The sequence below is a fragment of the Malurus melanocephalus genome, unplaced genomic scaffold, assembly GCF_030028575.1.
Source record: "Malurus melanocephalus ecotype Western Australia unplaced genomic scaffold, MMel_1.1 scaffold_65, whole genome shotgun sequence".
In the NCBI taxonomy this organism is placed as follows: Eukaryota; Metazoa; Chordata; class Aves; order Passeriformes; family Maluridae; genus Malurus; species Malurus melanocephalus.
The window spans coordinates 2,057,188-2,081,637 of record NW_026623297.1 but is presented as its reverse complement, the minus strand read 5'-3'; the positions used below and the strand labels follow the sequence as shown (position 1 = coordinate 2,081,637).

The window sequence follows — 24,450 nt, the reverse complement described above, 5'->3', positions numbered from 1 at the left end:
GAAGGAAATTGTGGCTTACTTACAAACACATCCATTAGYAGGTGCTCCAGCGTCACTTCAATATCCTCTAATTTAGCTGCTAAAGTCATTGTGAAGTCAAACAGAAGAAAGCTGTCAGAAGTCGCAATCCAAAGCGTCTGTGGCCAAATCTAGTTCTCAAACTGTCACAAATGAGTTTCTCACAGATAAGGAAAATCCAGGAAATCAAAACTTAACATCAGAGTCCAGATGACGCCTGGACTCGGTGCCGGCTGTCAGTCCTGCTTGCAGGACCGAGGATTATTCCATAATAATGTGTGCAAGATGGGAGCAGAAGCTGCAATGTGCGTGCTGCCTTCCTTTCAGAGCTCCCCAGCCAGAAGCATGGAGTTATATCTGGGAAACCACAACAGAGGGAGGGAGAGACACACACAGWGGGAGAGAGAGGGGAGGAATGGAATAAACCGCCTTTGACTATGACTGATATTTATAGGACTGCTTGTTTTTGACTCCAGTCCATTTCTCTGTTCATTTCTGACCTTTCACAAATGGCCCAGCACACTGGAGCGTATTGTACACCGGGGGCAGCGGGTCCCACAGAAGTTGGCTGTGACCAGTGCTGGGCCAATTCACACAAGCACTCCRTCAATAGCTCTTTGTCACAGCATACCAGGCTCTGCGCTGTAGCTGGTGACAGAGGAGAGCACAGACGTGTAAAAAACAAGGCAACAAAAGTTGTTTGGATACTAACTTTTTCCTAAGAGTATTAATAGATCCCCTTACCCGTTCCCCAAGGCACTGGAGTATAGAGGTGACTGCTGAGGTTATGTATGGAGGGGGAATAACCCCAAATACTACTATCGGGTTTGATTTTGACCCTACAAACCCCCTTCTGACACATACTCCTACCACTCAACCCCCTCAGCTCTGCAGCATCCTTGTCCCCTAACTTCTCAGGACAAAACACTTCCTTTTGTTGTATTTATGGGAAGTTTAAAACAGGATCCCAAGTGCTTGCTGGTCCTCCACACATCTGCTCCCATTTAATGGAGAGAAGGACTCTGCTTGCTTAGCACTTTGTAGCTCTCACAGCTCCACATGGAGTGGGAAGATACTGATGGGCATRACCCAGCTGAAGCAAAACCCTTCAAAGATTTTGCATAACATATACTGGAACCAACTAGAAAGGAAACTGAGGCACAAAAAGGAGAAATTCTGAAAGTCTTGATATAGCCAGAACCAGTCCCAAAGTCTTCTGCATCCTAGACAGTACCAGGTTCATCAAACTGCCTTTCATGATGTCTACATTGCTCAGCCAAGTTTTGTGTTATTTATTTGACACGTACCCACTGAAATCTGAAATACTCTGAAATCTGAGAGTGAAATATGGCATGTGATGTATTCCAGACACTGGGCAAAAAAAAAATCCACAAGCCTGCCCTAGAGGCTTCAGAAACTTAGGACCAGTATTATCTATAAAGGTGCAAGAAGGACAGAGTTGATGAAGCTTAGAGGGACTTCGAGTCATAGTTTCAAACTAAATGTTCTCAGTTATGGCTGAAATCACATTTCCAGACATGTACCATCAGCACCCAAACAGAAACTGTCTCTGATGGACGAGTTTTACCAGACAACTACATGATGGACTGTTTTGGACATGTTATGATGGATGGTTTCAACAGCAAAGAAGGACACATCATCTGTTTTCCAGTTGGACCAACTCTCATTCACACATGGCCCTATATCAGATGATAGGTTGGCTGCTCCAGAAATAAACCCAGCATGGGAAGCTTGTCTACTGCAAAAGAGCCTGCTAATCATTCACATGCTGCCCTTCCATTAAAGCTTTGACAAAGTGTCTGTCTTCACCAGTGTGGGTGGAAGGGTGTTTTAATGAGCGTGGATCAGAACAAAGAGAAATACACGTGGAGGGAAGGCAGTGGAAACCCAGGGAGCCACAAGGCAACAAGGCTACGAGCGAGCTGGTGTGTGTGGCCACAGGGCTCACAGCAGACAGGATTTCATGTGCTCTGCTCTCTAAGAAKTGTTTGCAGAAGAAGACCTGACTGCTGGTAAGCCTTTATTCTCTCCTGCACGTGTGAAGGTTCAGAGATCCCAGGAACTGGTGGTTTCTACACAGCCAGGCTGGGTACAAGGATGCCTGACTGTCCTTGTGCAGGTCCCTGGCCCACAGAAAGCAGTGTTTGGGCTGTGTCAGACCAGCCAGCAGCAGYCCAGCAGCACTGAATCATGCATTTGTCCACCTCTAACTGACCCAACTACTGTCCAACCAGRCTGACCACAACAAGAACTTTACTGGAATCAAACATGTGATCGCTTCTGTCCTCCCCACCCCATTTACTGCACAAAGGCTAAGTGTTAAACACTGAAATATGAAATTAAAGATCCTTTTCTATGGGCTCTCTCTGTGCAATAGCACAGGGCAAGCGTGTCACTGATGCCTTTTGACTGTCCCTGTAGCTGCATTGTGTTGGTTACAGAGATAAACAACAGGAGACATCTTCCAGGGTCAGAAGCAGTGTCCATGTGACAGACTCTTTGACTCCAACACAGGCTCATTTTTGTCTTCACAAAGATGGATTTCAAGATTATTTCAAAACTGATGGAGAAAATGGTGTCAGGCACAAGGAAATGGCTTAAGGGGACCCATAATAACTTCCCTGATGACCACTCAAGAAACACCTGGCACTAAAAACACCACGTGCTCCACGGGTGATGGCAAGGAGGATGAATGGATTCCCAGGTTCTCAGCCAGGTTCAGCTTTTCATGGCCTGGTATTGCATTATTACAACAATATATATTGATAAAACAGCTCTTAGGCTCTTGCAGTTGCAATATTCATCTTAGCAATTCTCCTACTGATCAGTATTAACTGTCTGTAGASGTGGTCAGAAGTTTGGGTAAAAATGCTGTTGCTGTGAAAAGTTGCTTTACTGGAAGTCCTGTGGAATTTTCCTGAATCCCAGACTCCTGGGCATTTTGTACTCAAAGGTATATCTCCCTTTTTTTTTTTCCTTCAAATCGCAATAAAATTTCAGATTCAAAGCAAAGMACAATGGGAAAAGAATCTAAAATACAGAAAATGTGCAGAAGAGAAAGAAGAATTACCTTCTTCCAGTGATAACTGAAACAATTGGCGTGGCTGTGGCAAAATTGTATTGATGGTGAAAATAAGGGGCACCAAAGTGCAAAAGGTTGTTTCACTCAATTCCTTGAAAAAGCAAATAGCAGAAACCAGAGTCACAAAATCAGATCTAAACAGAAGAACTTTTTCAAACWCATAAAAGCTCTGAATTTATCCCATTGAATCTCTTCTAGCTCTTGCTTCAACGTTGCTTAGCCTAAGTGACCTTTTTATGGAGATAGCCTCACAAATAAAGTAAACAAGAAAGATAAATGTCTCTGGGTTCCCCAGGGATTTTTCCCAAAATTTCTGTGCATGTGCATTACAGGTGCACACAGAAATGAGATTGCACACGACAATCTTAACACTCTAACCTGGTTGGTTCTTTAATGCAGTAGGTCCAAACAGTTTTTTATTAAATCATTATTTCCATTTTTTCTAATTTCTAAGAATGTATTTCTTTGCAAGCATGAGACCTCTTCTATTTAAAGCAGAGAATCCATCTGACAACACACCAGGGTATTTGTGTAGAACAGGACGTTCTTCTACACCCACGTTTTCTCCTCACTTCCTTCCTAGTTTTCTTTGACCATTTGGGAATAAGATACCAGAAAAGAGCTCARAAGGGGAGATTATTGTAGCATTTTTGCCAAAATGAGATTTTAGCAAAATATGCTGTTTTTTCAAAAGCTGAAATGTTATCTGGGGACACCCTGGGTCCCAGAACTGTTTTCTTAGGGGAGTTCCAGGTTCCAGGAATTCCTACAACCATCCAGTTGGTGATGGTAGGAAAGAGTTKCCCTGCAAGCACTGGCTTACAAACACAGGGGTGTAAAAACAGAAMAAAAAGTTTATTAAGTACAGCCAAAAGTTGTCAAGAAAGGGTTAATGAGCAGATCTGAGTTTAATTAGTCCCAGGATGTTATGTTTGGGCCAGCTTGCAAACATGGGAGCTGAGGAGTGCAGGGAGAACAGGAGGGCTATTTGTCTGTGAGACAAAAAACCATTCCTGGGTCATGGAGCCCACCAGGAAAAGCATCCTGGGTCTCCACTGCCCTGCCAAGGGCCCAAAACTTCAGTAATTGTGGATTATGAACATGTGTGACAAATATGGGTGAAAGTCCATTTGGGGCAGTGCCTTTGTCACCCCACAAGCATGGAATGGGCTCCAGTGGCAAATCAGGCGGTTGTTCTACCCTACTAGTACACAACTTCTATGAACTTTWTTGCTTTAAATAATCAAAGTGAGGATTTGAAGATGAGTCTTTTTGATCTCCTCCACAGGTTTTTCTATTCTGTCTCCTCTTGAGAGCAACAAAACATGAAGTTGCTGTCTTTGGGGAAGGTGAAGAGGGACATTCCATTCTCTTGGTAAACTTGGATGGCAGTGAACCATCAGCTTCCAAAACCTTCCATCTCCAGTCTTCCTTCCCACACAAAAACTTGGACATGGRAAACTGATCAGCCTGACACCTCCAGGGTGGATTGTGGTGATTCACTGAATCTGGAGCAGAGTGTGAAGCCTCTCAGGCTCCAGCTGGCCCAGGGCACAGCCATCTGCCCTCACCTTGGTTCATGGTAAGTAAGTCAAAGTCATCCCCATCCTGTACTCAATGTCAACTGAAGGCTCTGGTGATAATTTTCCAATTAATCAGCCTATAAAGCAGCCTCAAATCTCTGATCCAGGATGAAATGCAACATCCCCATCTGATGAAGGCATCCAGCTGTGATATATCTCCAGAGAAGGAACCCTGCAAATCTCGAGTCCATACAGCCAAGGCAACGAGCAGGGAGATGTATTAGTTTTAGTTTTAGTTTTCTCCAGGGATCTGGGTGAGCACTCACATTGCTCTACCTATTTACAGTCTGTGAAAGAGGGAGAACAGGGAGGGAGCACAGTTTCCAGGTGACACTGTGGCRTTCAGGCTAGTGAGAGCAAGGGCCTGACGAAAGATATGATGAGACTAAGTAAATGAGCAATAAAACAGCTAATTAAATTTAATGTAGCCAAATGTGAAGTAATGTTCACGGCAGGAAAAATGTTCTGAACTTCACGTATAAGATTATGGACTCTGAGCTCACTCAGGAGTAAAATATTTGGATTATAATAATTCTATGAAACATCAGTTCATTGCTCGGTAGTGGTGGAATAAGCAAATAAAATATTAACATTTACCAAGGGGCAAGTAAAAGAGAATATTAATGTGCCACTGAATCAAACCAGAGCTCACTTACATGTTGGATACTGTCTTTTGATCCCTTTATCTCCAGAAAAGAAATAAAGATGAGGGCCAGGATTCAAGGAAAGGCAATAAAGATGATTAAATGTAAAAAAAAAAAAAGTCTTTTGATCCCTTTATCTCCAGAAAAGAAATAAAGATGAGGGCCAGGATTCAAGGAAAGGCAATAAAGATGATTAAATGTAAAAAAAAGAGAAAAAAAGGTTTCTATAAAGAAATTACTGAGTAAGCAAAGTGGACTCTTTGGTCCATGGGGAAAAAAAGATAGAAAAAGAGACCTACAGAATGATGGTGAATAACATGGAGAGGGTAAAACATTCCTTCAAGAACATCTCCCCATCCTAAACTGTGGGACAAGCCTGCAGGTACACAGTGCACTGCCAGGGAGGGCTACAACACCTCTGGGGCTGCTTAATGGGCCAGCTGAGATAGATCCCACGTGCCCATCTGTCCCCTCACTGGCAGTGGGATGGAGGAGCCACTGCTTCCCTGTGAGGGTTTACTGGGCTGGCCCGTGCTGCCAGATGAAGAATGAGCGTGGGAGCCCCATTCCTGACCTCTTGCCCGCAGTGGGATTGACATAACTCCATAACGGAGACAAAATTCCGCTTCCACACGACAACAAGACAAACGTTTGTACAAGGAAGTCTCCGGATGGGAGACGCCAGCAGCTCTGAGGTATTGCAGGGGAGAAAAGCAAYGAGCAGAGTCCTGCTGCCCTGGCAGCTTTRGCACCAAGGYTTGTYCCRGCCTTTTTATAGCCTTTCACAGGGMCATCCCTGTTTGCTTTATGAAGAGAGTTTAGAGTCAGCAAAATGGAGTCCCAGATCATCCTGTCCCTGAAGAGTCCCAGGTGCTGCAGAGCACTCGGCTTTCAAGTTAAAAAAATGTGGYTGTAATTTCTATTTTATTGTCACTMTATTCAACCAACATCTCATCTTCTTCCTGGGCATGGCTGCGGCTGACATTTTTCACTGTCCCCATTGCAGTGCTCCTCATGGGTGGTCCCTCTCTCCTCGATGGCCTCCCACCACTCTCTGTAGCTCAGACATTGTTGTATTTTCATGATTTAACTGGGTGTCCTAAAAGCCACCCTTTGGCTGGAAGGCATCTGTCTCCTGTCCTTCTCACATGCGCTTTCATTTAAAGGCCACTCAAGGCCAGGGATGGGAAACCTCAAGTTTTCTTTCTTCCAGACTTCCCCGGGGCCAAACAGGCCACCCAAAAAATGAAGGAGCCATTTTGGCACAAATAAGCTGAGTGGGTGTTGCTTAGATGGGTTTTGTGTCTTTCAAGCGGAGAGAGGGCTGTGGCAATGGAAACCATGGAGAACACGGAGGGATCAGAGTGTCCTGGGCTGGCTGTGCGTGCCCAAATCTGCCTTTCATGGCAGCAGCTCCCACCACAACCCAATGCCTAAATCACAGCGATGGAAACGCACCTTTTAAATGCTGCTGGTAAACCCTCCCTTCTCTAACCCCACTTCCCACAATTCAATGTCTCACTGCTTTCCTTGCTTTCCCAAAACATCATCCATTTGTCTCTGGGGTCTCTCACGTCTCAGGGTGACCTGCAGTTTCCCTGGGAGATGGCTGAGCCATGCACCCTTTTGGAGATGTCCAGATGCCACTGAGCCACATGAGCCTATTATTTAGCTCCCTCTGAGGGATTCCACTTCAGCTCCCCTCCTTGGTGTAGCAAATCAGCTGCATTATTAAAATGATTAAAAATAGACTGAGCTTGCCTGAGACTGCATCTATAATGGATCAATTGCTTTTTATACATTTTTTGGCTCCTTACAGTGCTGCTTTGTCATGTTGCTTTCACTTGGTGGGTGAGATCTTGAAATAATAGGCACATTCAGGAGATATAAATATAGCTGTTTATTGCCTTAAAATGGGTCTGCAAACAAATCACAGTCCCAGCTTCAGGTATTTGGAAATGAAATCTTACTCTCTGTTCATTCCCTCTGAACCTGAGTCAAACACTGGACTTTGCAGCATGGCAGCTGCTTTATCTTACTTTATCTTAAGTTATAGGCACTAGTTCTGCAGCACAAAATTCATACCCTCACAGGCTGTTGATTTAAGAAGCCCTTGATGCTAGTCTGGATTTGATTCCAGTAAGAAATAATGTGGAGTTACCAYTGAAAGGCTGCAGCACAGTGAAATAAAAATAAATGCACTGCATTGTGTAGCTTAACGGGGTGCTAATTTCTTGGGAGCGCATAAATAGGAGGCACAGAGCACATCTGTTTGCTGGCGTTGTGTTGGGAAAGTGCAGGGGAAATTTGGAGCTCTGTCACAGGGACAGGCTGAACTTTGTTCCCATGTCTCACAGAACTGCACAAAGTCTCCTCTGTAGAATTGCCAGTTAATTAAAAATGATATTTACGGTACCCTGGAGATGCACGCTCATAATTCTGCTTTTAGCATTTCCACAAAGTCTGGCACAGCAAGAGGACCGGGGCTCTGGTGATGCAAAGAGCAGCTCCCATCGCTGTGCTGCCCGTCCTGGGGAGGGGCTCTGGGCTGCCAGGGCCATTTCCATCTCTCTGTGTTTGCTGATGGGTTTTACAACCCCTGTCTGCTGCAGTGACTGCAGGACAACCCTCCACCTCGCTCTGACATTCCCAGGTGTGCTGGGAGCAGAAGTGAATTAACCTGCCTGTGGTGGTAAGATGCTCTCAGYCCATAAGAGCCACTCACAGCGAGATTCAGGGAGGCACAGAGGAACCCAGTGCATCCAAAGGCACCAAAATAACAACCTGTACTCAAATCACTGGGTTCAACATCGCCTTTCCTCCTTCCTCCTCTAGCTCACATMCAACACCACTCACAGAAATTATCCTCAGGCACTTGCAGGGTATTTCCCTGGCACTCCTGGYACAGCCGAGCATTTACAAACACTTKCAGTKTTTCCTGCTGTGTGACGCATGGGCTTTTGGACAGCAGAGCTCCATGACTCAAGGAGAAGCAATGTCCTGAAACTCTAAAACATGCACAGGATGAGATAATGCTGTAGAGGTGATGGAGGACAGAGGGAGCAGGGAGATCTTCAATGATTTTAAGCCCCCTGCAAAGGCAACTGCACTGCAGAGTGTCAGAGAGAGGCAGAGGTTTCTCTAGAGAAAGATTGAAGCAGAAACCTGTGCCTCTGCTGACCACAGATGGGGATTAGGGAGGATGTTTTTTCAACCTGCTCCCAGCTGACCACTTTCAGCAGCCCCTGGGGCCTCTTCTTGCTCTTCTAGGCTGAATTTGAAGAGACTTAATGTAGTGAAGCAACCTCTCATTTCACCTGGGCAGAGGATGTCCCACAAGACTTCATCCCCCAGGGAAGAGGTCCCCACCTCCCCATCTCATGCTATCCCCCTTCCTTCTCCATCTTCAAAAATTTCAGTTTTGGGAATTTCCCACAGAAGTCCATAATTAAACTCTACCCCACCATCCCAGCCCTCCACAGCCCCTGGCATCCCCCCTCCACCCCGGTGTCAGCAGCTCACCTTTGGCAGGGGAGAGCAGACCCTGAGCTCGGCCGGCACCCTCGGCGGGGCTCTGCAGAGCCGCGGGAGCTTGTGCCTCATCCTGGCGTATTTTTTCATATCCTTTTTTTGGGTAGAGATAAAGCTCCTCTTATGGTTGGGTATCCAGCTGCTGGCAGCATGTATTGATAGCTGTTAATTTGTCCTAAAGGCCAGGCACTGCGAGTGAGCTGCAGTGAGTTGTTAYGAGCTTGGTAAGAACAAGTTTCTGTAGTTGAATGTTTAGCTGTTATTGCATGCATAAAGGTTCTATCCCARTACCACTGAAAACAATAATAAGAATCTCATTAACATTTGATTAYCAAGCCCTTCCCTCCATTCCTTTTTACACACTGCCAGTCAGTTCAAAAAGGATGGCGTCTGCTGATGGAAAAAAAAAAGATGATGAAAGCTAGAGAAACTCCTTGACACACTCTTTTTGGCTTTATGTATTTCACTTTGAATTAGGATGCCAAACCAGGAGAATGACACTGCAGACTTCTGAGGAATTAAAAAAAACATGAATCAAACTTCAGCATGATTTTATTTGCTAAAAAATAAATAAATTAAAAAAAATCCTCCAACTATGGAACCCAAAAAATAAAATACTGCTTTGGCTGTTTCTCATGGCCTCTTAGTTTTTTTTTATACATCATTGTACTTGAATGATCCTCCCCAGAATTGTGAAGAGTAAAAAAAAAAAAATTTATGACTAAGTCTGTTGAGGCCAGATAATCTCTTGGTTGAAGGAGTCAAGGCTTTAGGAAGGGTCCAGGGAGTGTGAGAACCCCAGAGGGATACCATTCTCCATGACCKGACATCCAGTTCCCCCCGAAGCTCATTTCACCCTCAGTGATCTCCCTGCAGCAGGGATGTCTTGGTTTRCATGGGCCTCCCCTGGCTAAGAGCCAGAGGAAATAATCTTCCCATCATCACAAAACCCACCATCATCCAATTGYAAATAAGGCTGGAAACCACAGCAGAAAGCACCAATGCATTGCCAGTGCTCCCACACAGCCAAAAGATTTCCCAGATGGTTCCAGGGATCAGACTGGAAGGCACACCAGGAAAAGGTGAAACACCTGATAATACAGCTGGGGGAAATTACTTTCCAATCCCAAATCTGGTGTGATCAGCTCACACAAACCAGGCACTGGGGAGACTGCAGCACCTTGATCAGTGCCACTGCTGTCTTACATCCTCTCCCCACCCCAGAGTGACCCCAAAGGGGGCTGAGCCCCAGGACCAAGGGACTGATCAAAGACAAATGGAGCTCTCCCTCCCTGTCCCAGAAATTAAAGCCTGACTTAGCACGACATAAAAATAGCTTGAAGAGGGCACTTGAAGGGTCTCATCTCTCACAGTGCTGTGCCTCAGCCGTGGAACAGAGATGACAAATCTGTCACTGATTACACTCCATTACACTCTTGCAAGGTTTCCTGCGCTGCCTGCAGAGTAGATGTCTTTGCTCTGTTTTTTAAAGGATTTGAGGTAAAACAGCCMACAACTCTGACAGCAGCAGCTTCAGAGTCTGATCCATTCCCAGCTCTGCCCTTTGGGTGTACAAAGGTGTAGGGGATGGAGAAATCAGTACTTTTTTGAGTCATAAAGGCATTTATCAGGAATATACCTGTTAAAAATATATGGTGCCTGCTCCCTGCACTCATCAGCAGGAACTTTAGAGCCAAAGCAGGCTATAGGACACACAGTGGTGGCACCCAGACACTGTGGATCAGTGAGTGCCTGGCTGGGGGTGTTTTGTGGGGAGAGCAGAGCAGACTTGAACCCAGAGACACCAAAACAGCCCCAGGAAACCAAGGGGACCGCAATGGCTGCATGCACAGATGGATTTGCACCAGTAACACAAATCAACTCCCACCTCTGAAGGGCATCTGTGAAGCAGGACTGTCTGAAAACGCTCCACAGGCAGTGCTGGAAAGCAAAACAGTTGCAGAAAATTCATTGCTTATGGTATGGGAGCTCACAATTCCTAATAAACCTGCTTTTTGTGAACTAAAAAGACAAAAAGGCCCTGTCTGCCCCTTCTCTCTCCTGGCTCCCTATTTCAAACAGCCTTTTGGAGCTCAGCAGGTTGCATGTCACATGTTTTTCATGCCTGTACCCCGTTTCCCACGTGAAGCAGCACTCAGCCATCCCCAAAGCCTCCTGCTGAGACTTTCTGTCCCAAATCCCTGTGCCCAGAGCCTGGCTGCTCACTTTGCCTCTTTCTCTCTCAAAGTCAGCCAGTGCCTGAGAAATGCTCTCCTCAGTGGGTTCAAGAGGGGACAAACAGAAAAYGCTTCCAGGGATGCTGGGGATAAAGCTAATGGTCGCTGCGGGGAGTGACAGGCTTGCTCTCGTGGGATGCTCTGACAGATCCATCAGGAGGCACTTAGCCATAAAACCCCGAGATCTCTGCGAGGGAACCCCTGTCCTTCTTCTGTGTTTATGCTGCTCTGAATTGCCTAGTTAATGCGAGAGCAAAAAAAAAAGGGGAAGGTAATGGGCCTCTTTAGAGGGGTTTTAGGCACTTAGTGGGAAGCAGGAAGCCAGGGCCTGTATAATTAAATTGCTAATCTCTCACCATGTCTGGCAGGCTACAYGCTCTTGTTAAAAGCAGGTTTAAGCCCCACAGCAATTTTTGCTTCAACTCTGGGTAAAAGCCAGAATCCTTAATTCCTTCAGCCCCAAAATGCTTCTAACCTTGCCCTTGATTACAGCCCTGTGCTCTGGCAAAGCCCAGGCATAAGACAGTTTCAAGATGACTCTCTTCCTCCTTAAAAAAAATAAAATCATTAATAAGTTGAAGGTGGTTATGTTCTCTGCTGAGGCACAGTCCCTCCTGAGGCTCCTCTCACAGCATTTTTCATTCACATGAGTTTTCTCTTTCCATATTTAAGAAGCCACTCACATCAGGGACCCCCCCAGCCCCAGCAGGGTACTCCCCAGGTGTGAGGTGTCACACAAACACCCACAGAAGGGTTTCCTGGCTGTCTATATACCTTTGCACACTTTATACACCATAAAATAGATACCAAGTCCCAGATGTCATTCTGGCCTAGAGGAGAAGGTTTGGGGGGCACTGGGACAATACTGGAGCTGAAATATCCTCCTCATTGATACATCCCTTCTCCTCCAGCAATCTTATGTGACAAACAGACAGCTCTGGCAGACTGCTCTTGTACTGCTGAGGAAAACAGGCAGGTGCACARGTATCAGATGGGATGCTTGGTTCATTCATCACCTTAAGGAAAGCCTCCAAAACAAAAAGGAAATATCCCCATTCTTTCCACCATCCTGGCCGTTTACCTCAGTGTTTGCAATTCCCTGTGTCATTTTCTCACCTGCCTGGAGGTCAGGAGGGACAGGGTGTCCTGAGCAGGAGCACGGTGTCACATTGCTCACAGCCATTCCCCAGCTCCAGCTTTGCTCTGAGCCTGTGCTTCCCCAGGTGAAAGCAAAGGGTAGCGGTGTGAGGGGAAGGGGGCACAGATCCATGAGAGAAAAGCAGCCTGGAAATCAGCAGCTCTTCACTGTCCATGGGGGATGTCCCCAACAGCTCTGTGGGGCCACTGACACTGATGGGTCTGGCAGGGAAAGTGCTCTGATCAAAGAGGGGAAGATTGGCAGCATGGGGTGCTGAGAGACCTCTAAAGATTAAAGAGCACACAGCAAAAAGATGTCACATACTCTAAAAGGCATGAGGAAAACACTCAAAGGAGCAGCCTAATGGCAGGGACCACATCCCTGGGGATCCCTGCTGCTCTGGGATTGTGCGGCAAAAGCCTTCCAGACACTTGAGCAATCAGCTGAAGTGTATGAAAATACCACTTAACTTCTGTGGAGGATGGTTGTGGTCATGGTAAAACTGCTTCCCCTTTCTGGAAGGTGCATGAGACCCTCCAAGAACAGGATTTGGGCTGGGTTTCACCAGCAGCTCTACTGAACTAACCCTGGATCYGGATGGCAAAAATCTCAAGGAGCACTTAAGCCCAAGGGAAAAAAAAATCTGTTTGTTCTTTGACACATCTTTCTGATTCATTAAAATGAATGTTCTGCTTCATTTCAAAAGGATGTCTTGGTTGACTCTGACCCAAGTACCATCCCCATGCAAATTTTATTTATGCCACTGCAGCAGTCACCTGTCACTGGTTAAACCATCATCAAAAGTTTCAGCTTTCCCCTCAGGAACAGAAGTTACCTTGGTTTAGCAGATTACTAGCCATCAGAKAGAAGTGAAGATGTTTGCATGCTTCCAGCACATTTTAATATAAAGCATATTAGTTTAAACTAACAGTAGTAAGTAGCTAATCTGTGATAAATCAGTCACTTGCAAGCATCTCTGCATACCCTTGGTTTATATCATCACTCTCACTGGGTTGAGGGAATGGGGAGACATTCACACACAAGGAGCATTTCCCTTTGTAGATCACCTAGAAAAATATTTTTATAATGTTTTAAAATACTTCTATTTAACAAAAAGAAGGTTCATAGTTCTAGAATGACTGGCCCATTTTCTGTGATCAGCACAGGATTTTTTTTTCCCCAAAACAGTAGAAAAATCAGTGCTCAGCAAATGGAGGAGGACAGCAGCAGAAATCTTGAGTATGTCTCTCCTACTTCTCTAGTACAATCTGCCACGTGCTTCTCACCTGTTGTAATTCATCACTTTTTCTTGTTCTGCCTCCTTTTACCATGTGCTTTCTTCCCAGTTTTTGTTTTTCCTTTCATTGTGGAAAATGAAAAGGGATGGGGAAAAGCAGCATGCAGGATTGCTGAAGAAAGCCTTTCTCAACCACTTGTAAAAATCCACCTTCTGAGAAAAACACCTGAGCACAGCTGAGTGASAAGCACACCCAGTCTCTTGATGTGGTTGCCAACCCTTAGTTAATTTGACTCTGTCACATTTACATTTGCACTGATTACAATAAATGCTRAGAATCTACATTTCCTTAGGACCTCTTTGGGAGCTGGGACCACTAAGCACATCGTGCACTGAGGTCTGAATGGATTGAAGTAGCTTCTGGTCCACACAACTTTTAAGAAACAGAATCAAATTCTGTGGCTCCTCCCAAAAGTTTTTCAGTCCTTTTGTTATCTGTGAATCCCAGAGAAGCAGCATTTCTGTGTGCATTAATGAGTGTCCAAAAGACAATATATTTGAACAGGCTTATTATTACTCTTGCCTGATGCATTCCCTCCACGGAACCAGCTGAGTACAGCTCTGTGCATTCCTGGGCACAGCCCAATGCCTGCTGTGTGCMATATCAGAGGTGTCTGTGCTTCAGTATTGGGCAAGGGGAATGCATCCTCACTGACTGATGCAGCAACCCACACCAAGCTTTAATCACAGGCTCCCTGTATAGGCAGGAAGCAATTTCTTATGCAGTGGGATTCCATGGATAAGGAGTGTTCAGGCTGGGAAAGATGACAGGAGATATGATCAAAGTGTATAAAATCATGAAGGAGAAAGAGATGGTGAATAGTGAAGGATTTTTTAAAAAAAAGTTATTTTATACTATTACACCAGGACTGAAGGCACCATCACAATGAGGCTGCAGATTTAGAAAAAAAAGAAGTATCTTATTTGAATAGCTTATGGTGAAAGTAGAGAACACATCACACTGAAAATTCCATCAAGGCTGTTAAAGCTGCTGAAGTCAGGAAGTGGCTAAACTGGTGACTCCTGGGCAGTGGATGTGCTGTGGAAGCACCTCTGCAKCCTTGCCTTGTTTTACACTTCTCCCAAGTGTTTGTGGCTGGCTGTTGTGGATTTTGGGGCAGATGAACCTTGGTTTAACTGAGCAGAGCTGTGATTTTCTGTCACAGGCCTTGTTATCTCATGGGTAGAGTGCTCCCAGGAGTGCTGTAGCTTTGCCTTCCCTCCCTCCCATGCCCTGCCCGGGCTGCAGAGCAGCACAGGGACATCACAGTCTATTTGGGCACGTGTGTTCAACACCTGAGGCTGCTTAGTTTAAATGCCTCCTTTTCTGGGCATGATTTGCAAAAAGCARGAGCAAGTGAGGAGTCTAAACTCCACTGCTTTTAGGAGAGCTTAGGCGTGCCTGATCTGCTTGGATGTTTTTAATAATCTCTCCAGGCACCACCATGAAACCTCTGTGAAAATCAGGCCTAGATTGATTTCTTCCCCATTATCTTCTGACGTTCAGGTAATACTTGAAAAATGCCTTGAGACCCATAGATAGAAGCCATAGTTTCTCCACAATTTGCAATCATTATTAATGAGGCTTTTCAAGTGTTAGATTGCCTGGAAAAGACATATTTTGTCGTTTTGCAAGAATTATTTCAGCAAGTTCTATTCCCACAGGTTACAGACAGCAAACACATGGTGCAGCAAGACCCACTGGTGCTGCCTCCATCCATCTCTGACCTTCAAGGCTGTTTCTTATGCCTCTTACCTTCCCTAACTTGCACAAGGAAGTTGAGAAAAGTGAAGCTTTCAAGCTTGGCTGGGCAGATTCCATGCAACCATGCCGAGCTCCAAACAGAACCAAAGCACTGGAGACATAAATCAGATCTGTAGCATGATGCTGCTGGAGGAGAACTCTTATTTTATGTACTCGACCTGTATGCAGGGTTCATTTCAACATGACCCTGGTGTAACTCTCTTTATCAGCTGTAAAGACAAGCTCAGCAGCTGCACATTATGTTCACACTCCAAAGCCATTGGAAAAAGCAAGCAAAGCCCCAGAGCAGGCCTGTGGGAACAGACTAAAAAAAGTCCCTGCTAAATAATTTGCTTTCCCTGCTATAAAACAGAGAGGATTTATGTGGGATGGATATAAAGTAAAACAACTCATTTCAAAGCAAAGAAATAAAACCGTTTTCAAAGTAAAGGAATAGAATCAAGCTGAAGTCAAAGATGAAGAGTTTTCCTAATGGTTTGAATTTTTCACGTTGGAATGCTAAAATGGAGCTTCTCTGGTTTGTCAGGAAAAAATAGGGCTCCCCTTTTTGCAGCAGAAAACATTAGCTGAAATCAGCCTGAGCCTGTGAAKAGTTACAGTCAGCCTGAGGCAGCATTTATTAGCAAATAAACTATTCACCTGAAAAATGTCATCTAGTTCTACCCCAAGTGTTCTTCCCATTGCTTAAAAATACCCTATTTATAGACAAAGCTATTGTTGAGCATAGATTTAAGCTGTTGTGCTCATTGTCTGGCACAGTATCTCCTTGGGAAAGCAAACCAATTAAGGGATTCCATTCTGCAGCCTCAGTGCCTGTTTGTGCAGTTACTTTGTCCTACAAGGGACCACAGTCTTATAGCATTTGACAGATATGACTGCACTTCTTGTAAGCAAATACCCTGTTCTCAGTAGCTTTGAGGTATAAAATGGTYACAAAACAGCTTAGGAAGGCAGGAATAGCTGAGATCAATGCAGCATCCTGTATGCAGGGCTCTGCCAACCCCCTGTACCAAAAGGRCCCTTCCAAAAACCCTGCCAGGCAGTAAAATAAAAGCATTGTTCCTAACCCCTGTTAGTAAGAGGTAGCTTCTGGGCTGAAGCATGAGGAACTATGTCCTTTTCAAAATTGTCATTGTACAGCCAAGAAAAAAATGAGAAAGAAGAGAAATGGAGGGAAGAAAAAAAGCATAAAAAAGTACAGCTTGAATGGTGATACTTTTCATTATTTTGAGGACCTTCTAAAAGTCTTTGACATTTACAGCTTTCTCTTCTTTGTGAAATAGGTGCAGAAGAGATTAAATGAATCACACCTGCCTTGCCAAGGTGTCTCAGCCTTCTGCTGCAGGAATGTGCARTGTGTCCTTTGGAAGGAGATGGAGGCAGCAGGGCTGGAGGTGCCCCTTGCACTGTGACGATGACTGAGCACTGGCTCAGGCTGCCCACAGAAGTCATGGAGCCTCCATCCTTGGAGATCCTCAACACCCACCTGGACATGGCACTCTGCTGTCTGTAGTGAGCCTGCTTTGGGCAGGTGGTTGGATGGGATCATCTYCAAAGGCCTCTTCCAACCTGCCATGATTCTGGGATAGGAGCAGATGTCCTGACTCACTCCAGCAGTGTGCTCTGGGACCCTGCTACCCCCAGGACAGTTCCTGTAACAAATCCCTGCTCACAGAGCTGCACTTTCCCTCATGGGGCTGACATTTTTCCTTTCATAGCCAACAGATGTGAAATCCATCTCAATCCATCTATTTATTTTGTGTTTATTCTGCCAAGCAGGAAAAAAAAATCATGGGCCAGTTTCACTGAGTCATTACTTTTCCTTTTCCTAGCTAAGCWGATGGTTCACCCAGGTTCACCCAGGTTCACAGCTGCCTCATGCCCCTGGGTGACCAAAATTGGCTTTCTTATCTGCATCTATTGGCTGTTAGTTGGCTACTAACTCAGGACAAAGCCTGATGACCTGTGTCCAGTTTTGGGGCTCCAACATAAAAAGGATGGGGATTGTTAGAGTGGGTCCAGAGGAGAGCAACAGAGATGATCAGAGGGTTGGAGCACCTCTCCTATGAGGAAAGGCTGGGAGAACTGGGATTGTTCAGCTTAGAAAAGAGAAGGCTCCAGGAAGACCTTATTGTGGTTTCTCAGTACCAAAAAGGAGTTTTTAAGAAAGATGGGGACAAATGTTTTAGACAGGCTTGTTAAAACAGGACAAAGGGGTGATGGTTTTAACCTAAATGAGGGTTGATTTAGATCAGACATAAGGAAGAAGATTCTCATACTGAAGGTGGTGAAACACTGGTSTAGATTTCCCAGAGAGGTGGTGGATGCTCCATCCCTGAAAATATTTATGGTCTGATTGGACAGGGCTCTGTACAACAAAATCTAATGGAAGATGTCCCTRYTCATTGCAGGGGGGTTASACTGGATGAGGATTACAGGCCCCTTCAACCCAAATCATTCTATGATTCTATGRCCTAAACAACAGAGAAGTCTCATTTTTTTCTCCACTCTTCTACATGTCATGGCCATTTTCCAGCCATCAGCTCAGGGATCAGGTTAAAATGTCAGGTACAAGAGCACAGMACAGCTCTGTAAATATCACATTTGCATACAAATTATTTGGTTAGTTGTGGTGGGGAAAGGGCTGCTGGACAGTCTGAATTTCTGGTTCTCAAGTGCTGGCCCAGCCCTGCCTGCACTGGGTCTTGGRGGAGACACCACTGTTTATAACCTGCAAATTATTTATGGAGCTCATCTTTTCTCATCTGTCTGAGMTCCACAACATGCCTGCTGTGCCTCTGAACCATGTGAGGTTTGCAGTGATGGAGAGGCACTCACAGACTGTGCTGGGGCTGCAGCCAGACCTAAGAGCGTGAGGTGGCACTGGCTGCTGCTTGCAAAAGCCATTTCCCTCCAAACTGGCAGTTTAACAACACCATGGCCTTGTGCTTGTCAGGTGCAGGAGCAAAACACAGAATGGTCTTTGAAGTGCCTCGGCAGCTGCAACAGCTCCCTGCTAAATTAAAGAAAAATGCTTAAAGCTCCTGTGTGCTGCTCAAGTGCACACACAGCAATGAATTTCACAGAGCTCAAACTCCCCCCACTGATTCCATGTGTTCACTGAAAAGCATTGGGAGGCACAAGGCACACTTTACAGTGGCAGCACAAAGAAACTCTTTTCTGGGAACAGAGAGTTTTCTTTACTGTGYGAAGGAAACAAAGCTGATAAATCACTTGTTTGAAGGTCTTTCCCTACAGAGACACRGGATAACTGCAGCAGTTTGCTAAATGCTCAGCCCTCAGGTAGAGTGAATTCAAGTGTTTCACACACTTAGAGGAGTACGAGAGTCAGAGAGAGCCACCTCCTCCCCATCCCAGGTGGCACTGCTTTGTACCTCATGTCAGCACATGGTTGAGTCTGTATCCTCAGAGAATTCCCTCTTTATTTTTCCCCTCTTGATAGGAATAGCGGGAAGGCTGATTAAACTCTCTGAATTGTTGCTGATACTCGTCATTCCTTCCCTATAATACGAGAGCCATCTCATGTTTTAGCACAGGAGCTTTGGTCCCCTATAAAGAGCTGCCCTCCTCCTTTGCCCGTGAGCTCAAAGCACTTCATGCAGAAAATGCAATTAATTTCCTCGCAAGAACACCCAAACAGTGTAATCAGAGTTCTGTGCTAACCCACAGCACAAAAAGACCCCCGGATCCCTGTGACAAATGTGCAATCCAGCCCAGCTCTGCTGCACAAGAATTTAGGGAAACAGCACGACCTAGTGTTCCCTCTGCTCCTCAGCGCTGCTGGAAAACTGATGATTCCTGGTGATATCCTTGCAAACTATCCCTGCCAAGCTCCCATGAAAACAGGGTTTCCTTCTGTAACCCCAGCTTCTTTTCTTCTCCCTGCAGAGGTTTCTCCTCCCTCCAGAGGTTTATGTTCCTGCCTTTGGCACATCTTTGTTTGAAGAGGGAGGACCTGATAAAGTCCTGTGCAGCAGGAATGTGTTCAAAAGCAGCATGGGCTTCACAGCCTCACTGGATTTTGACAGACTTCCCTTTCCCTCTCYGAGCACTTATCAGGTTTCTGTGAACATCACTGCATGCAGGAGGGGCAGGGAATGGGAGGTTGTTGGCACTCTCTTTTCCTCTCTGCATCTTGTCTGTGCAGGCCATGCCCCTTGATATTGCTATTTCTGATCTGAAATGTAGCACTAGGCATGGAGCTGCACTGCATATATAAAACTGATCCATTAATGCCTTCTCAACCAGTTTAACCTGACATCTCTGCTACTAAAGTTCATCAGCTGCTACACTGCTTGGTATTTTTACACCTGACTGTAATGGCACGGCTGTCCACACGCTGCTGTGCCACCAGCATGACCCACAGAGAAAAGCTCCACCAGAGGTCCCCTAACATGAGACAGTCTGGATCTGCTCTGCTCTGCCATCACCAGCACAGCCAGAAAATATTTGGGTAGCTCAAYTGGCAGCTTCTGATTACCGTGTTTCAGACAGACCTTATGACAGATATCTGCTTTTGACCAGCCCTGTTATTCATCCACTATCAAAGATCTGTCCCAAAATGTCCTGTAAAAACATACCACTCTATCTCTTGGAGGCTTAGCACCRTGTGCTTTGGAAGAATGGCACTGGAATTGCAAAGCAGCCCGAGCCTGTGCAATGCTGCCCTAAGGAACTCTGTGTTTTCCTGACCTCAGGGTTGATTGCCTGGCTCCTGGAGGCTGAGGATGCCCGAGAGGTTTTTGTTGCAGCCMGTGTAATTGCAAATGCTACTGCTATTCAGGAAAATGCAACGAGAGAGGATGCTCCTTCCACATGCTCCTCAGTAAAGATCTTGATCAGGTTAACCAAAATCAAACCTGCACAAAATCACCATTTGTGACTTTCTCTGTGGACAAATTGCAACTTTGTGTGTGGACACTGTCAGACTTGGAAGAGAAAGGCAGGTTGGTTTGCAGATGGTCATGGCTGTTGAAAACATGTTATTTGAACATGTTTTTCACGGCTTTTGAACACATGTCAGATGACCCCTGTGTTTGATATTTGCTGAATGATCAAGCAATGATGGAACTGATCTTTGGGCAGGGCTTCCCAAAGATCATCCCTGCTGCATCTGATGCTCCACAGAGTGCTGTGGGAGCCCTGTGTGGTGCAGCCAGGCTCTCCACCCTCGGGCTGCCAGCTGCCAGTCCTCCAGAGAGGAGTGTCAACCCATCTCTGCCTTGGCAAGGGTTTCTCCTCTGTTGTATAAACACAAAAGCAAACAASCAAAGCTCAGAACAAGACACAGCTTGCCTAGCCTTGGATGCAGGCTGGAAGCAGCCCTGCCCTGACAGCTCCAGCGGCGCAGAGCCCTGCGTGTCGACAGAGATCTGAGTCAGCCACAGAACTGGATGAACGGATGGCCTGGCAGCAGATAAAAAGGACAGCTCCTTATCTATCGCCCACACCATCTGGGAACCTCACTCCTTGCCTTCCCAACCCTAATTATTTTTACTGCTTGATCTCAAGAGGTGTTTCTGGCACGACCCACCACCGAGCCAGCCTGCTGCTCTCTCACTAGCAGTTGGCTTTTCAGCCACTTCATTACCATCTTCACCTGTGAATCAGATAATGGCTCATGTGATGCCAGAGCATTAGTCCCRCTTGTGTTGTCACAAGCTTTTGGACATTCCAATTTTCAGGGGATTATATGCAAAGCAGAAAAACATCAGCCGCGTCTTTCATGCTTTCCCCAAGTCTCTCTTTTCCCTGGGGACAACTCTTTTATCTCAGGGAGCCTTACAGAGAAATCAGCAATTCAATTGTGCTATTTTTTTGGCCTTTAATTCCAGATCCTTATTCCTGTTTGATCATGTCATGCAGCAACTCACAGGAAAAGAATGAAATTGCTCCCAGTTGCAGATGCCAGTTGCTTCCTGAAGCAGACTSCACTCTTTTGTGTACTCTGACCTTATTTTGTGCAGTCTTTCAACCTGTCAATGTTGAGGTCTGTTTCTGTGAAACACAGACTTCAACTTGTTTTAGGTGTGAGTTCATCAGGTCTGAGCTGGCRTAGCTTTGAGCTCATTCTGAGATCTTGCTGATGGAAAGGAAAGGGTTGTTCTAGGATGCAACTGAAGCCTGGCTCCAAGCACGTGTCCTGCAGGTGAGATTATCTGGAACAGACCTTTCCTTACTCTGCCATTGCAGSAGTGAAGCTGCAGGACTCTGCCGTGTTGCAGGGCAGATTAGCTGATCATAATGATCCCTCCTGAGCAGATAATCTATAGTTAATCAACACAGTGTGTTAGACACTTTTTAACCAGATCAAACTCGCCCCTAGCCCAAGCTGCTAACGAGCATGGACCTCAGCCATCAATCCTACAATCACATCCTCCTGGGATGGGCACCTGCAAATATTGTCACCCTGTGSCCACTGCATCCCAGACACTGCTGAGGTGAGAAGGTGGCCTCCAACCCTCCCATGTGGGTCTGGAATAAAAGCAGAATAAAAGCTGAGGTGTGGGTGAATGAGCTTGTAGGGCACTGCCTGGTGTGGAGCCCTGTGAGCCTGCAGAGCAGAGGCAGAAGGGAGCATCCTCCGGGCCAGGACCTTGTGACCTKCCCTCAGCCACCTGAGGGAAGCCAGCCAGGCACAGACCTCACCAAAACCYTGTGCTGAATCAGGGTCTTGATGGCAAAAAGCAGAACAAGTTTGTTAATTACTGCACTGACTCATAAATCTTTAACTGAACTGAAAATTGTAAGGCAAGTAATTTATTTTATGCACAGATTGTATCTATTTTAAYAAGATCCAAAAATAGAGCTTTAACATGGTGGCTTTAAGCTCCAATGTTGCAGAGGGCTTTCTAATGTGAAATTTTCTAGGGTGTTTAATGAAGCTGTTTTTTCCTAGAGCTAAAGCACTGTGTTTTGTGTCACAATGCACTAAGGGACTCATGGGCTCTGAATCCCACCTGATGGCCAGGCAGGGGCTTGAGTTGCTCTCCRTGGCTCCTCTGATTCAGGCTCTCATCCTGCCTTGCTGAGGAAAGGGATTGTCTCAGGGTGCAGAGGCACTTTCAGGGTCTGAGGCAATCCCAGTTCCACCATGAGTTCTTGTCTGTGTGAGACATCCCCCTCTCAATTCCCTGTCCAAACTCTGAGATGATAAAACACAGGAGTACCAGGTGCCTTGGAGATGTCCTCGAGACTCTGATGTGCCACCTGGCTGCACCAGTGATGCCCTGTCCATCTGCAGGAGTTTCCCAGTACWTACTGGGGCAGGAGTCTAAATATTGCCACTTTCACTTCCTACAAGGGGCCTCAGAGGTGTATTTAATGTGAGGGACAAACCCCACAGCTGCCAAGARCCACTGGAGAAGACAAAGATGAGCARTTGGGAGATTRGTTCAGCTTCTCTTGGGGGAGGATYCCAGYAGGTTTGATCTCCAAGGGCTGAAATGACCCTTCTGTTATGAAAGCCATGGTCAAAAGCTGTCGGGGATGCTGTGAGAACACTGCCTGTGGATTTCCTGTGGGCATCCCCCACACAGCTTCRTTAATATAATCAAGACCAGGACTTATTTAGTGCTGATCCAGTCATAGTCATTGCAAGGGGGCTGATTACAGGCTGCTCTCCTGGGGCACTGCTTCAGTCTGGGATTTGATGGAGGAGCATAAATAGCATGGCAGCTGCACTGAGGAGGTATTCCTGTGTGACAGAGAAGCTAAAGCCCATGTCAAGCCCTTGCTAATTGTTCAAATTATTACTGCTGTTAACAGGGCAGCAAATTATGTCAGGGAGCCTTTTAACAGTCATCCTACTCCACCTACAAATGATACATGCTCCTGAATTAAGGCTGACAAACAGTAATAAAAAGGAGTTAAATTAATAAAGTCTGAATGCCGAGAATAAACATCAAATTTAAAGCAAACAACAGCTGAAATATCAACTTTGGCAAAACAAAGTGATGCTGAGAGAAAGAGGAAAATGTTATGGAGAGAAAATTAAGAGCACAATTATGGCTCAGGGCAAGGTTTACCAAGCACTTTGGAGCAGTGCTCAGACATGTCTGTGTGCACCAAGTTTTGGTCTGCACCAATGCAGCTGCAAATGTCCTTTCCTGACAGAGGCTGATGGAACTAGAGAAATGATCACAAGAGCCAAGACCCCAAGGCTTCAGTGCTGGAAGTATCCTTTCTGCTGATGCTGCTGGAATAGTAAATGTCACCACTCCCTCTTCTCCTCCTTGTAGGGTGGAACTCCTCCACTTTGTGATGCCAATGGGTACAGCAGACCCGGGATGTGCACGGTGTGGACATTCTCCAAATGCTCCTCATTTGGAGGAGCAGGATGGTCCCCCTGTCTTGTTATCAGGGGAGAGCTTTGCCTGAGGCAACTTTGAGTAGATCAAAGTTATGAATAGGAATTGCATCTGTAAAACCCTAGCTCTTCTTTTTCATGGGAAAACCACCTTTTTCTTTGAGTCAAACAATGATGTATTTAGACCCCTGTATCCACCACACACCTAAAGGACCTGCTAATCTCTTGTTTACAGCAGTAAAAAGCAGGATTAGGTTATCCAAACCACGCACTGTTTTAGGTCCAATCCAAGTGAAAATCCAGCTCCACATTCACAGCTGCCTATCCCTTAAATCTGGAAGGACTAAGTTTCGTGGTCCATTCCAAGAAGTCTGACCTGAGAGACGAGGCCATCTCTTTCAATTTCCCGTCATTACAGCTGCCATAAGGGATTAGTTTCACCACAGGTTTTTTTGTTTGTTTGTTTGTTTTTTGTTTTTTTTTTTTTTTATAACACCATGCCCTATTTTCTTGCTTACACTATCAGAGACTGTCAGTAAACAAGATACCAGCACCATCTTCCTCCCCCTTCATACAGAAATGTGTAGATGTCACACTGCTTTGAGCAAACTGCTAAATTGCCTTGGGTCCCTAATATTGCAAAAAACACGATCTTACACTTGAACACATCTGGCTTGGCCACCTACACATGTGCAATAAATGCARCTAAATCAACATGGACCCCAAAGATGCTCCCTTTGCAAACAATAAATGCTCCAGCACAAATAGATCTGTCTCTGCAGTGCTGCCCGGGGAAGGTGTGTGT

General features: G+C 45.6%; 1 protein-coding gene across 2 annotated transcripts in view; it reads right to left on the bottom strand.

The window, feature by feature from the left end:
* Positions 1-24,450, bottom strand: part of FRMD4A (FERM domain containing 4A) — a 271,255-nt gene that overhangs the window by 207,951 nt on the left and 38,854 nt on the right. Inside the window, exon 1 of one of the 2 annotated variants that reach the window (XM_057366441.1) lies at positions 24-343. The exons of the other annotated variant lie outside the window; for it this stretch is intronic. Coding sequence (XP_057222424.1) covers positions 24-89 — 66 coding nt within the window. The 5' untranslated portion in view covers positions 90-343. Of the gene's footprint in view, positions 1-23; positions 344-24,450 lie in introns of those variants that run through there. 2 annotated transcript variants of the gene reach the window in all.